Here is a 14,994-nt window from a genome sequence, read left to right as displayed (position 1 = left end):
AATAAACATTTTCTCATTTTCAAGGGCATAACATCCTTCCTAAATCAAATCATAGGTCTGTCTTATGGCCTTACAAAGTTACCTCACTTCCTTCAGAGAGACTAATCCAAGAGAACAGTCTCCTCCATAATGGAATACAGAAGACAATATGGTTGTTGGTTCAAATGGAACAAAGATCACCTTTATTTTGAGGAGTATTTGATGCTATCCATTACCAACATGTATTTTCCCTCACAGCTCAAGAATGCTGGAACTTTGAGCTTTACATCGTAAGCCTGTTCTTCATGTAAAGCCACTCATTTCCCCAGGGCAGCAGAACCTCCACAGGAGACCTCCAAACAAGCTGCAGGCTTTCAAAGACTAAAGACTTTGAAACTTCCACACTGATGGATCTACAATAGTTACGGTAACAAAATAAAAAGCCCGCTGATAGTCATCACTTGTGTATCACTGAAAAACGGCAAGTTATCTGCACCCGTTAACTTCATTTTCTCACAGGCATCAGAAAGAACTGTAACGGCATCATGGGGAAACTCACCCTGCAATACTACTCACATCCTTCTTGCTCCTGCTTCCAAACCACTGAAAGTACTCCTGGGTGGGCAGAAATTGCCAACATAAAGGAAGTTCTTATGAATTCCTGACATAAAGAATATATTCTTTAATTCACACCTAAACAAATCAAGAGAAAAAGGGAAGGCTCCCTACTTCATCATCCACTCACTTCAGAAAGAGCCAAATGCTGCTAAATGCAGCAGTGACCCCTGATTAGATCAGCTTTGAAGAGGAAGTCAAAAAAGAAAGACATGGATACACACTTATTTCAAGTGCTGTCAGAATCAATAGGCATGTATGCCCAAGATAGAAAAAAAAGAGGAAATGCACTGGCATGTCCTAAAAATTGTTGAATAACCTCCAGATTTTCAATTTTTGAAAATTTAAAAAGGTCCATATATTTTTAATTGCAAATTCAAAGAATTTTGACTATTTCCAGAGCAAGCCACATATATAACAATAGCAATAAAAACATTCAACAGAAACTTCTGAGGATCCAAGAAAGATAGTATTCATACAGCACTGTGATATTTATGGATTAAAAGCACTGTTTAAGTATTCTCAAAACACTTCAGAGAGCTTATCAGGTCCATCAAAGAAACTTCCAGGAAAGAAATGTTCATTTTTCACGTACAGTAACGAGTCCCACGGTTTGTGGGAATTCCCAGAATGACATGTTTTTATGCGAGATGCAATTCTCACCAACTTCACCAATTAAAGGCAGAGAGAAGCAAAAAGTAAATGCAATTTGAATCTCTTTTCTACCATAGGCTGTAGTACCCTCTTACATACAGTGGACCACACTGGAATTCATCAGAGGAAGTACACAGGCGCTATCACTGACACCTGAAAAAAAAAATGTTAGAAGTGCTAACTTTTTCATGCACTTTGGCAGCAAAGGATAAAACTAATTTGAAATTGCTGTTACTTGCAAACTGGCTCTTGGAAATTTTACCCTAGAAACCTGGTCCTAGAAGCCTCGACTGTTGTCCTTTAAAATACAAGGAAGATGAATTTCCTAGATGGCTATTCTGGTGTTTGATACTTGCCAAGATTTACTAAATTTCCATCAAACTTTGCTCAAAATTAAACCTAAAAGACAAAAAAAAGATGGCTTTGTTGGCCCTTTGTTTTAAACTACCGTATCATACAAAAAGCAACAAGAGGCCTCCATCATCACAGCCTGGGATGCATTTGTCTACCAACACAGCTTGAGCAGGCTTGAGGAGGTAGCAGCACAGCACAGGTGAAAAGGCCAACACTAATGGCCAGCTCTCTGCCAGCTGAGAACCAAGAACCCATTTTTTGAGTAACTTGAACCAAGATGCAGAAGAGAAGTACGAACTAGAAAAAAATTCAAGTTTTTTCTTGTAGTGAAGAAGGAAAAAAAAAAAAGGCTTTTTTTTTTTAATTGAAATGTTCTCTTCATTTTTTATGAAACAAACAAACAAAAAAAGATATTGAGCATTTTTCAGATATTTATTACCCAGCTATTCACTGAGCCTCAGCTCACTGAATATAAAAAAAAACCTAACCAATACCATTTTAAATTAAAGGTAGGCTGATAATAGTTTGAATGTATTTTATCCACAATTAATGCAAGTATGCCAAAAATTCACAGCTAAATTAAATAAATAAATATGTCATTAAAAAAAACCAAAAAAAAACCCCCAAAAAAACCCAAAAAAACACATTCAGTGTGAAGTCAGGACACCAAAACTGTAGAAAAGGCATTAAGAAGGGAAGATGGCAGAAAGTAGAAAGGGAAATTTAACCTGTTTTAAATACTAGTATTTTCTGACCATTTTAATTGCCTTACCTGTAGCTCTTTAATGACATTCTACTAAGGTAAATCAGGCCCACATGGTTTAGCTTACTGTATCTATCACCATCTTTTACATTACTGAGGCAAAGAATGCATGTAGTAATCTGTGTATATATGTTCATGTTTCTCAGTGTTGTCGTGCATCCTGTTTTCCTCTTGTCAGCGGCCTATTCAAGTAGTTCTGCTGAAAAGAGTTGCATGAGGTTTTGGCTGAACACGTAACATAAGGATTTAGGATTATTTGTGTGGTAAGTTAACAAAGTTTCCAGAGAAGAATACAAAGTGTACATATGCTTCTAAAGAAAAGGAGAAATTAATAAAAATAAAAGCATTCTGATGACACCTGGTGGCCACTTCACACAAGGAAGTAATTGCATTTCATCTGAGAAAAGCAGATCAAACAGAAATGTGTTACGTGTTCTTTTGGCAAGCATATCTACAGAAATGACAGCTGATATTACTATCAATTAGAATATATACTCATTGGAATATACATGTTTACACGTCCGTATATATCAAATTACTGTATTACTGGTATAGACACATAGACAAAAACTTAACTATTAAAGATAAAACCTGTTTTTCAGTACAATAAAATCAAAGTGAGCACACAAAGTATTTCAGCTCAATCCTACAAGACATATGAAACCGACTTTCTTTTCAGTTTTGAAAAGAAACTCTACTCCTCTACTCCACTCTCATGAGACCCCACCTGGATGTACTGCATTCAGCTCTGGGCCCCCAACATAAGAAGGACACGGACCCGTTGGAGTGGGTCCAGAGAAGGGCCACGAAGATGATCAGAGGGCTGGAGCACCTCCCCTATGAAGACAGGCTGAGAGAGTTGGGGTTGTTCAGCCTGGAGAGGAGAAGGCTCCAGGGAGACCTTATAGCAGCCTTCCAGTACCTAAAGGGGGCCTACAGGAAAGCTGGAGAGGGACTTCTTACAAGGGCATGTAGTGATAGGACAAGGGGTGATGGCTTTAAACTGAAAGAGGGTAGATTTAGATTATATGTAAGGAAGAAATTCTTCCCTGTGAGGGTGGTGAGGCAGTGGAACAGGTTGCCCAGAGAGGCTGTGGATGCCCCATCCCTGGAAGTGTTCAAGGCCAGGTTGGATGGGGCTTTGAGCAACCTGGCCTAGTGGAAGGTGTCCCTGCCCATGGCAGGGCGGGGTTGGAACGAGATGATCTGCATGGTTCCTTCCAGCCCAAACCATTCTATGATTTTCCAGCTCAGTTGCTTAAATAAGGCAGAGGGTGATGGGGGAGAAGCATGGTGGAAGCAGGGGGCTGCCTCGCACCAGGGTGCAGTAGGAAGGGCTCTGTGTGACAGATGCTGCCCCAAATCCCTGCCGCAACACATTAGTCCTCCAGAACACTTCAGCAAAGCGTTAAGCACCAGCCTTCACTTCTTTGTATCGCTGGATCTCTAACAAAAAGCAATTAATATCCACCATTAGAAATTAGTATAAAAAGGTGATAGCCATACACAGATCTTAGCTACAGAGGGGATAAACCCTTAACATGCATGTCAAATCACACCTTTTCTCCTTAATGGTTTCTTATAATATGTGCAAGCAATCACAATAGTGCTGCCATCTCCTCCGCAACATATAAGGGGATTTTTTTCCCCAATAACCTTAGATGATCATCACTAAGACTTAAACCACGCACAGCTGTCAAAGCTTGGCTTTATCTCTGGTAACTGTTGCTTGCTTTCAGGAAAACCAACCCATGCTTCAGCTGCAATCGCTGAACGCCTTTTAAAGGCACATACTTCTGCACTCTGAACAGTTCAGGGGGTTACCATTGATTTTTATTCTGTTTTCCATCACTGTCCACGTCAACAGATGGAAACCAACACAAGACAGCAATGGGAGGAGTACAGGTGTGACGGCGGCATCGTGAGTCCAAGTACTGGCAATATGAGATGATACAAAAATTATTCACAACTTCTGTGGTGCCTGTGATACCAGTCAAGAGCTACTATTATGGCACAACATGGAGCGTCTTCCCTTCCCCATCCTCAAGCCCTTCACCAGAGCTGAGCCATGTAGCTACAAAAGGTGCCTTCACTCCAGCAGAGGACAGAAGAAAAGCTGAAGGCCGAGCAGGCTCCCACTTCTCCCCAGCAAAACACACTCTTGCTCAGCGGACGGAGAGCAGAGGTGAACGAAGGAGGCAGTGCTATAGCAAAGGGCTCTGTACACCCAGGAGAGAAGGACCGGGGGATGCCACAGCAGCATCCACCTTGTACCGTGGCCCGCACGGTGAAACCACGTCTCCCCAGGATGGGTCCTAGCCAGCTAGAATTGAAAGAGGGAAGGAATTGAGGAGAAGGGACAGCCCCTTGCTGACACCACCATCACCTATGAAACCCCCATTTACCTCTTGTCCAAAGCATTCATAGTGCTGATACTTTGGGAACAAATACCATGAAGGTTTCAAATGCCACTGCTTATCAATAGTATCCGTTTCCTCCCATGTCTATTTGTTTCAATGCAACAAATTTGGTGCCTACCTAAATCAGTCCCTGAAATTCAGCTATTTTCCAGAACTAGCAAACTGCCTAAGCACATGCTCAGTATCAGCAGCATTCCTCCTAGGCTTGACGCAAGGCACATGTGTTCAGGTGCACTCCCAAACAAGGACTCACCCAGCAATTAAAATTTTCATTTCTCCTGCAGGAATGGTGCACACAAGGCAACATCAGGAACAGTTGCGCTGGGGACCTGACCACTTCCCTAATACCTACAAAAATTATGCAGCTTCATTTTGTTACATCAAAGAGCAGCACCTTGCTTACTAGTTTTGTTACTTGGGTATCTAGCGTGCAAAATCCCCTCCTCATTTTGAAGCGCACTGTGTAACAGCTACCCAAGACTACAGTGCGTTTCCTTCAGTTGCTGGTTTATCACAAACGCGAATCTCCGGTCGGCACCCACGCTATAAAGCGGCTCTCTGGGAAGTATCACCGACGGAGCCCAAGGTGAGGGGGGTCTCCTCCTCCCCCGGAGCCCAGCGGCCACAGAGAGCCACCGCTAACCCGGCCGGCGGCTGGCGTGGTCAGGCTGGCACGGCAGCCCTCCTCCTCCATGGGCTGGGAAGACACGTGCCGGTCAACTTGGTGGCCCCGGCTGTTGCCTCCTGCTCCCCCAAATCCCTCCTGGGCAGGGAGGGCAGCATGCCACCGGACCACAGCAGCTCCTGGCGTGGCAGGAGGTCGCAGCAGGACCACGCGGCGCTTCCCTGGGCGAAGGGACCTCGGGAGTCGGGTCAGGGCTGCAGCTTGGGCGCGTGGCCTCCGTATTTCCTCGATACATCGCTCCCTCCTGGGAACGCGTTAGGAGAGCGTTATTGCTAAAAATACTACTAATTCCCTGAAAAGCACCGAGTTGAAATCAATCCCGCAAACTTTCCTGAGATCAATAGGTTTTAATGAACACAGAAAACATACTCTGTGGCAACCACGGGCAAGTACCCGGAGACCGAGCTAAAGTAAGAAATAACACCCGCTCCAACGCTTTCCTGGGAGAAAAAAATTGACATATTACTAAGTAGGCTATTGCTCAGCTCAAAAGCCCCCTGGATCTGAGCGACCACAAGCTCACCCTTATGGGCGACCTGCGTGGTGATTTATCACGGCAGAGCGCAGCCAGGACACAAAGTCAGATTTCCCCACCGCAGACCGGGCAGGGTTTCGGCACCGCACTCTCAGCTCACCCAGCAGCCCGAGTCGCAGACCCAGCCCGTTCCTCTGATGGAGCAATGCAGGAGTGGAAAGAGGACTGCAAGCCGAACGGGCTGCTTCCTCCAGCAAAGGGTGCTGGTGTAGCCTGTTTTTCTCGCAGGTGGTAAAAAGAATATTGAGTCCTGTGTTTCAGTCATCAAGTCATTTTCCTGGTATTCATCCTTGGAAAACACTTTCAACAAGTGCTACAGGACTTCTTCTCCTAGTTGTAATCATCAATGGAAAAGAGACAACAGTCTAAAATTAAAGCTTAGAGATAACAGGAGCAAAAATGCTGTTTTATGTCTTTTAAAGTGAAACCTAATATTAAGTGTGCTGTGTTCCATCTTGTATTTTCCAGAAGACTCAGGCATTACATCCTATTTCTCCCAAGCACTATGATTCAGAGTCTCACTTTCCAGTAAATTCCATAAATATTGGATAATCAAATGCAACTTCTGTTTTGTCGGCTCTGCAGCCTTCCTCATTCTAAAGCACCAAATTATTTTGCTTTTTACGTGAAGCAGGAAAGGAATTCACTTGAACAATGGCCCTGTAATTCCATTTTACAATTTAAAATATTGTTTTGTAGCATATGCACCATTTTTCCAGAATCTAATATCTGATATTATTTCTATAAACTAAACAATACAGAAGATTTTACTGGTTAAACCCCTGTAACAGCACAAATCACAGCAATATAAATACGCAAAGGTTCTTGTTACAACCATTATACTTCTCTCATCAAACTCATTCTGTGCTACTGTGCTAAGGAGATCTAAGTATTCTTAGATGCATGTACAATGGAAAAAATACATAAATACCCCATTAATGGCAAGGAATTCCTCACAAAATCCCTCTCCCCCCAAATGTGTACACTTGGACTCTGAATCGCTTAGTAAGCACCCTGATGCCACTACCTGTGTTTTAAATGACTCAAATACCTACAAACATCTAAATCCAACTAAAGTCACGGGGAACAGGGCATTTGAAAGTCAAGGTATTTTTTCAGGTGCTTCAAAAGGATTCAGAAAGTAATGTCAGATATCCAGATTTAATTATTTTATCCCCCAAACTTGTTATTCAGAATTGAACAAAATGACATAAAAACACATTTTTGTAATTAAAATTCAAGGGGTTTTATTTTGGAAACTCAACAATTAAGAATGCTTAGCTGCATTAATAATTCCTTCTCCAAAAAAGCTTCAAAAGAAAAATTAAGTTATATTAGACTGTTTTTAATAACTTGTAGATTTTAAAAGTGCCCAATTATAAATGAAAAAAGGACTACAGAATAAAGGTAACAAATGCACAAATTCCATGCTATTAAAAGGCAGACACATGAGATCTCATGTATCTTGTGCCATTTGTAAAAAGGTTGTTTTATTATCAGTGTAACTAATCACAATGAAGCCATCTCTTACAATCAAAGACATTATAATGAATTTTCTTTACAGCTACAGAGAAATGGGATTTGCTGTTCCATATCAAACTAGAACAGGCTGTATAAATTCTTCTTCATATTTATTGTTAAATGTAATTTTTATCTATAAAATCAGCCATGAAATATTAAAAACTGAAACAACAGAATTTATATCCTTTACTTAATTTAGTTTAAACGGCCTATTCACTAAAGAGAGGGAAAAAAGGTTACATATGTATTATAGCATGCCCTCCCCTCTCCCCCCTAAGCGTTTCCATTATAAACCCCCCAGTTTTTGGAATTTATAACTCAGCTGTAAAAATTCACTTCATACTTAGAGTTGGTATACTTTTCCTTTTACAAATTTAAAAAAAAAAAAAAAAAATCTATTCCAGGAGGAAGGCAAGAAAGGATGTGAGAGAAGAGAAGGAGAAAAGCAATCAGACTAAAAACTTTAATGCTTAGCCACGTAAATCAGTAAATAAGGGCCATCTGCTGTAATTCAGTCCCATCTTCCATGCCGAGGAACCGGCGGGAGATGGTCAGCTGGCTGCACCGCAGCTCCTGGGCGGATGGGTGCCAGGTACCGACCTCCAGCTGCTGCTGACCTAGGCCAGGTTCAGGCTGGCAGACTAGGGAGGAAAACCTCCCTATGCTACTGCTGTCTCCTGGAGCCATCTGTACAGCTGGGAACTGGACAAATTGAAAATGAGTGAGAACAGCAAGAAGCATTAAAATAATCTGTGTCAGAGAAAAGACAAGACAAAACAAACCAGCACATCTTAAAAACGAACAATAGACAAAATAGCACGTAAAAAGGGGATTCTCCCAATTAAAAGACCTAGGACTTGAGAACTGAGGAAGTGGAGACTGGACAACGTATATTGCAATGAAAAATGCAACAGAAAGATAAAGGCAGTCAAGAAACATCAGAAGTTCACGGAAGCCAAAGGATTAAAGGGTATAAAAAGGGCTTTATTTAATACAGCATGGAAAACAATTCATATATAAGAAGGTAGATTCCAAAATGAAGCATGAAATAAGGCAAGAAGAGACAAGCAACCTATGACCTTAAGGTGTAGGCTATAACCTAGGCTATTTCCTACTACCGCTATCTTATTTTCAGCTTTCCCCTAGAGCACAACAAAAAGCACAGAGGCAAAATGTACCTTCATTTTCAGAGTCCCCATTTTACGGTCTGAAAGGAATAGAAAGAAGTAGCAAGGGAGAAAAACCCTGCTTTGGTTCTCACAATGCAGCTGGTGACTTGGTCAAGCTGGCAGGAGCACCAGCCAAGCCCGGCCGGGTGGCCGCCTGCGGTCACTGTCTCAGGGGCGCAAGGGAAGCTGGCAAAGACCTGACGTCCAGAGGTGCTCACGGCTGCCCCCGGTGATGCTGCACTCCTTCGTTTATAGGAAACCACCAAGGCCGTGGGTTCAAACGTAGCCTTTATTTAGTCTGTAACTAACTTTATTAATCAGAAAAGGCGCTCTCTTAGCAATTCTTTAACTACAGTCCATGAAGCCAATGTACATAGTTTGTAACCCACTCCCAGAACAATACAAATGAGTAATATTTACAAATTCATTGGTTCTCTACAGTGATTCAGGCTTGGAAGTGAACATAGGTAAAAAAATAGCCTTCATGTGAAGATCCTTTGCTGAACTAAATTAATCTGGCACACACAGGCAGCAGAGGATATTTCCGAAATACATACAAACAAAAAAAAAACCAGTAGAAAGGTATTACTTACACACCCTCCTGCCATACACTCAAAAAAGGTACATGAGCAAAAAGAAATACAAAGTATGAATTTTAAGGATCTAGTAGATATTGATATCATAATTATTTTGATATCATAATTTGATTTGCAGTAGAAACGAACAGTGAGGAACAAGAGAAAGAATGAGAAAGTTGGTGCTCTATGACAAACGCATCCTTAAAACAACCAGACTCAACAGCAAAGGCTGCAACTGTAAAATCAGTCACCAGTTTATGGAATTTTTACCAGATCACTAATAGGAAAAAGAAGAAGGGAAAGAGAAGCCTGAACCAGGCGACAAGGATGCTGTAAGGGTTCGGATGGCCCTATGGAACAAAAATCTGCACTCAATTCCCAAAATTCAACAGTCCAAAATCACTTAAGTCTGTATTCACCACGGATGTCAGGCACTACTGAACTGCTCAATGCCAAACTTCAAAACGTCTGGATCAGAAAGTGAGATCTGGAGTCCTGAGTTAGGTACTAGTATCTCACATACAATACACAGAGAGAAGTAAAAAACCAGCTCCTGCTCAAGCCACGTGGGACAGCCTCCTCAGCTGGAGGGGAAAGACAGCGAGCACAAGTCCTAAACCCAGAAAAGGAGAGCTGCTACGTCTAGCAACCTGGACAAAAGAAAATACTGACTCTGCAGAGCTACTACCGTACTATTTACCTCTCACGAATCTGAGAACCCTTGCTCTTGCAGCTACGGCGTGCCAGCTGTCCCAGCGTCCTGAAGCAGGCACCTAAACAAAGCCTCCTCCTCCAAACCTACTGGAGCTGCTTGATAACGTGACATCCCCTACTTCTGACAACAGAGCAGAGCTTCAAGCCTGCATTCTCTCACACAGGGATTAGTAAGTTTTCACAATGATTCAGTAAAATCCACATTCGTTCTAAGAATATTTTTATTTTTTATGTTAAAAAGGGCACAGACAATAAGATTATTTCTATTTGAATTCACTATATTTATTAGAATTTATGGTTAAAATGTATTGATTACAAAAACACGTATTGAACAAACATGAGCCAATATTTACTAGTTGTTCTACCTGCCAGCTGTTCTTTAGTGGAAGGACATTGAAAGAGCATTAGGAGCACTCTGTAGAACTGTTCAAACAAACAAATTTCTAAAAGCAAAACCTCAGCAATATGGCATTTAATAATAAAGCATATTTTACAAAGTACTGGAATTTGGGGGAGTACTAGTCTTGAAAATGTGCCTTTAAATTACCCCTATTTGGAATGACTGGCATGACTGTATTATCTATACTTTTTTACATTGCATTATCCAGCCAGCTCACTAAATCATTAAAAATATACACAACTGAGCTTCAGTTTGACCTGCAGTGACTCCTGTATGTATTCTCAAAATTAACACAAACACTGAATGCTACTAATCTTCAACTTGTAATAACTGATCAAAGAATACTGCCCTGTAATTCACTACAAGCTAAAATCATAGTGCTGAACTGTGCACTTTCAAACAAGTGGTTTATAGCTCTAGATTTAAAATGCAAAGTTTCCATTATATTTAATAATTAAAATGCATGCTGTGTTATGGTTACATTTGGTGACTGGATTAGTAGTACCCCAACTGAGTTAAACAATGCCTTTTTCCTATTAGAGTTCGTATTACCATATTATCTATTTGTTTAAGAAAAGGAAGAAAAAAAGCACAGCAAGGAAGAAGGAATAAAAAAGAAATATGAATATCAAACATACTGAAAGACAGCGAGGACCAAGACAGCGAGAAGACCTGGTATCAGCAAAATCTACGCTAGCTGAAAGCAGAAAAGCTGAAATATCTTTGCATTTAAAGTATGAAAAGTTTTTAAGAAAATATTCTCCCTTTGTCAGTAACGGTTCTCATTCTTGGATATTAGGAAAAATTTCTTTACTGAGAGGGTTGTCAGACATTGGAATAGGCTGCCCAGGAAAGTGGTTGAGTCACCATCCCTGGAGGTATTCGAAAAGCGCGTAGACGGGGCACTCCATAACATGGTTTAGTGGGCACGGATGATGGTTGGACTCAATGATCTTGAAGGTCTTTTCCAACCTAAGTGATTTTATGATTCTATGATTCAAAGTAAAGGGTTTAAAGTTCAGTTTGTTTTCCCAGATGCAATCTCTACAAATTTAGGGAATACAGACATCACTGTCAAAGAGCAGACTCTCTCAGGCTGTCAACTTCTTAATCAGGGTCTGACTTCACTGGAAAGTGTGAAATTATGTAATTATTTATGCTTGGCAATTCTGATGGTTTAGACAACTCCAGCACTATGAACATCTTTTTATAAAGCAAAATTCCTACTGCAATTTTATATTAGGGAATATGCCATTTTTTTTCTGTACTTTCTGTCTAGGTGGTTTATTCAAACAAAATTTAAATATTATTGTCCTGGTTTTGGCTAAGATAGAGTTAACTTTCTTCCTAGTAGCTGGTATAGTGCTATGTTTTGGGTTCTGTATGAGAAGAATGTTGATAACACAGTGATGTTTTCAGTTGTTGCTGAACAGTGTTTATACCAAGTCAAGGATTTTTCAGCTTCTCATGCCCAGCCAGCAAGAAGGCTGGAGGGGCACAAGAAGTCAGGAGGGGACACAGCCGGGGCAGCTGACCCAAACTGGCCAAAGGGATATTCCATACCATGTGGTGTCATGCCCAGTATATAAACTGGGGGAGGTTGGCCTGGGGGGATTGTCGCTCAGGAACTAACTGAGCATTGGTTGGTGGGTAGTGAGCAACTGCATTGTGCATCACTTGTTTTGGATATTGCCATCCTTTTATTATTATTATTGTCATTTAGTATTGTTATTACTATCATTATTTTTCTTCTTCTTTTCTTCTGTTCTATTTCTGTTTCTTCTTTTCTGTTCTGTTAAACTGTTCTTACCTCAACCCACGAGTTTTACTTTTTTTCTGATTCTCTCCCCCATCCCACAGGGTGGGGGGCAGGAAGTGAGTGAGCAGCTGCGTGGTGCTTAGTTGCTGGCTGGGGTTAAACCACGACAATTATGTAAAGTATTTCTCCTCTCCCAAAACAGATACCATTGAGCTTAGGAACATAACTTACAGGGATGAAAAATAAAAAAAAAAATCAAAATGAAACATGGCCACAGTGACATCAAGCAAAGTTTTCTCAGCACTGTCAGTTAGATTAGGTGTCACCCTAAACTCTTTAATTACAAGTCTAATGACCTTTGAGCACTTAGAACAAACGTATAAATTATTATTTGACCCCATTAAAAGACACACTCTTTATATTCCTGTACTTCCATGCAACGTTTAAGTATAAACCTCAGAGATTAACTGTGTTTTCATTTCAAGTGTATTTTCATTATGTTGGTATCAGTAGCAGATTTGAAGACAGGCTGGTGTGCCTGAAAGCTTGCCTGCTTCTCCATCTATAGTAAGTAGCTGGTGTAATGCACCACCTCTGCTTGTATTCCGCCTCCTCAGAAATCTGATAGGGTATATACCCTTTGCATATAAAATACAAACGTACCCATTCTCTGACAAAAAGAAAAAGTTTATTCAATACTGTACCTCAAAATACACTTTACTGATACCAGCAACGTCTAAAATCATGATGATGTGAACGAAGAAAAAGAGGAGGTATTCCTGCAAGTCAACCTCCACCTACAAAGCTCAGTATGTTTTTTACCTGGAAACAGAAACTGAGTAGCATGAACAGAGCTAGCAAAAGGCATTGTCAGGTTTTACTTGTCCTCTCTGAACAGCTGTCTAATGTACCAAATAACCTTGTGCCCAAGGATTCTTGGGTTTTGAGGGAAGGAGCTCCTTACGCCTCATCAGAAGTCTGCTTCAGAGCAGCAGAAGGGACACCTCCAACGTCAGACCTACGTCAACTTTCTCTTCAGTCTCTTCCTCTCCTTCCTTCCTCAGGTTGCCATCCCTATTGCAAACTCCTTGGGTGACAGAAAGAAAATCAGACAGGGAACAAAACCTACATACAACCCTCTCCAGGTATCATCAGAGGCACACACAGAGAAGTCAGAGATACTTGTCAAGAATTTTCAAGCTACCTAGATTTAGAATGGCTCTCAAATTCACAAGTCTGTAGCAAAGTCGAATGAGAAACAACTAAAAAAAAAAAAAAAGATTTTTTTTCATACAACACATCTGCAAAGTTCCTGGTACCAACAAGTAACAACACTGTGTTACAAAACCTCTGCTCAAAAAACAACCTCTGTTTTTTGGGGTAAGATTTGGACACAAAAGAATAAAATCCAATTTTATTTCTTTGGGTTTGTATGCACAAATCATGAGATGGAAAGCTTGTGTCAGGTTCTGATTTTGATCATTTTGACACAAATTGAAAAAATTCTGTTAAACTAAATGGAGATATTCCGATTTATAGTCAGGTAAATGACATCAAATTCTAGTCCCAGGTTTTCTTTCCTTCCTGATTAAATTACATTAATGTACACTCAAAACAAAGCACCTACTGCTAGTCCTACTATTTTTTTCAGCAGAATAACTTAACTATTAACAAAACACCACATACACATATACATGAAGTCAACAGGGTTCTTTCATATGTCTGCCATCTACCTGAAGCCTTGCAACAACGAGGCTTATAGCAACATTACAGTATGCGGGCACCAACATATCATCCTAAATGCAGGACAGAAGTGAACCTGCTTCCAGTTTTTCCATAAAATACTTTTTATTAACCTGATATGTGTATGAGATATAAAAAACCACAACACTCTGTATTCTTACATGGAATGCACCAGGAAAAAGCCCAAAACCTAAATATTGCATCTTAGCATTGTTAAAAGGTTTGACATAGTAGTTATTGCCATATTACCCCTAATTAGCAGTTTAAGCTTGTTAACAAGAACAGTTCATTTAAGGTAAACAGGAATTATCTTTCCATTGTATAGGTAAAACTTGTAAATAGGACAGCTCATAAATTCTAAGATGAGAGTAACTAGGAAACTATTCATTAAGGCTTGTGTTATAAATTCAAAACATGAAGCATAACATGCTTAAAGAAGAAGGTTTTATTTTTAAAAGCATTCATTAGGCTCTCATCTTCAAGCCTCAGACTTGTAAATAATTTAAAATGAAAATGCGAACAACAGGGAGAAAAAAACAAATGCAATTCAAATCAGTCCATTGTTGTACCAATAAAACTCAAAACAATAGAAAAGAAGTTGGCAGATTTTGAAGACAACATCCAGAAAACATTTTTATGTTCTGTATCTTTGAACTTAGATGATATGCTTGCACTGGATCCAATCCAAAAAAAAAAAAAATTAGCTCTGACTTATAACAATCAGGCTGTACCCAGTAAAGGATACACATGCTAAACTAGTAATTTTTAGTTTTCATTGCACTTTATTCTGGAGCTGCTAAAACAAACAAGCTGCAGCTTATGGATGCTTTTAGATTTTTTAATTTTCCATTTTGACTTTTCAGAAATGTATATCCTATTAACAATTTATATGACATAAGGCAAGAACCCCCTTCCCTTTAAAGAGTAAAATGAATCTAGGTTTGCCTCACATAGGGAGCATGAAAAGAAACAGCCTTTACTTCACTGGCATTGAAAATGGGAAGTGAAGGAGACAAAAGTCACAAATCAAACAGAAAACAAAACACAAGGATCACTTCTGTCCTTGCTGCATGTCCAGTGTCCCAAATCCAATGTCAATACAATG

At 40.2% G+C, this 14,994-nt stretch overlaps 1 protein-coding gene across 2 annotated transcripts in view; it reads right to left on the bottom strand.

Moving 5' to 3' along the window:
* ZNF407 (zinc finger protein 407) overlaps positions 1-14,994 on the bottom strand; it is a 350,474-nt gene that overhangs the window by 328,799 nt on the left and 6,681 nt on the right. The window contains exon 1 of one of the 2 annotated variants that reach the window (XM_030011806.2): positions 1,348-1,395. The exons of the other annotated variant lie outside the window; for it this stretch is intronic. Within the exon in view, the coding sequence (XP_029867666.1) occupies positions 1,348-1,369 (22 nt within the window). The 5' untranslated portion in view covers positions 1,370-1,395. Of the gene's footprint in view, positions 1-1,347; positions 1,396-14,994 lie in introns of those variants that run through there. 2 annotated transcript variants of the gene reach the window in all.

The sequence above is a fragment of the Aquila chrysaetos genome, chromosome 4, assembly GCF_900496995.4.
Source record: "Aquila chrysaetos chrysaetos chromosome 4, bAquChr1.4, whole genome shotgun sequence".
In the NCBI taxonomy this organism is placed as follows: domain Eukaryota; kingdom Metazoa; phylum Chordata; class Aves; order Accipitriformes; family Accipitridae; genus Aquila; species Aquila chrysaetos.
This window is presented reverse-complemented; position numbering and strand designations above follow the sequence as displayed.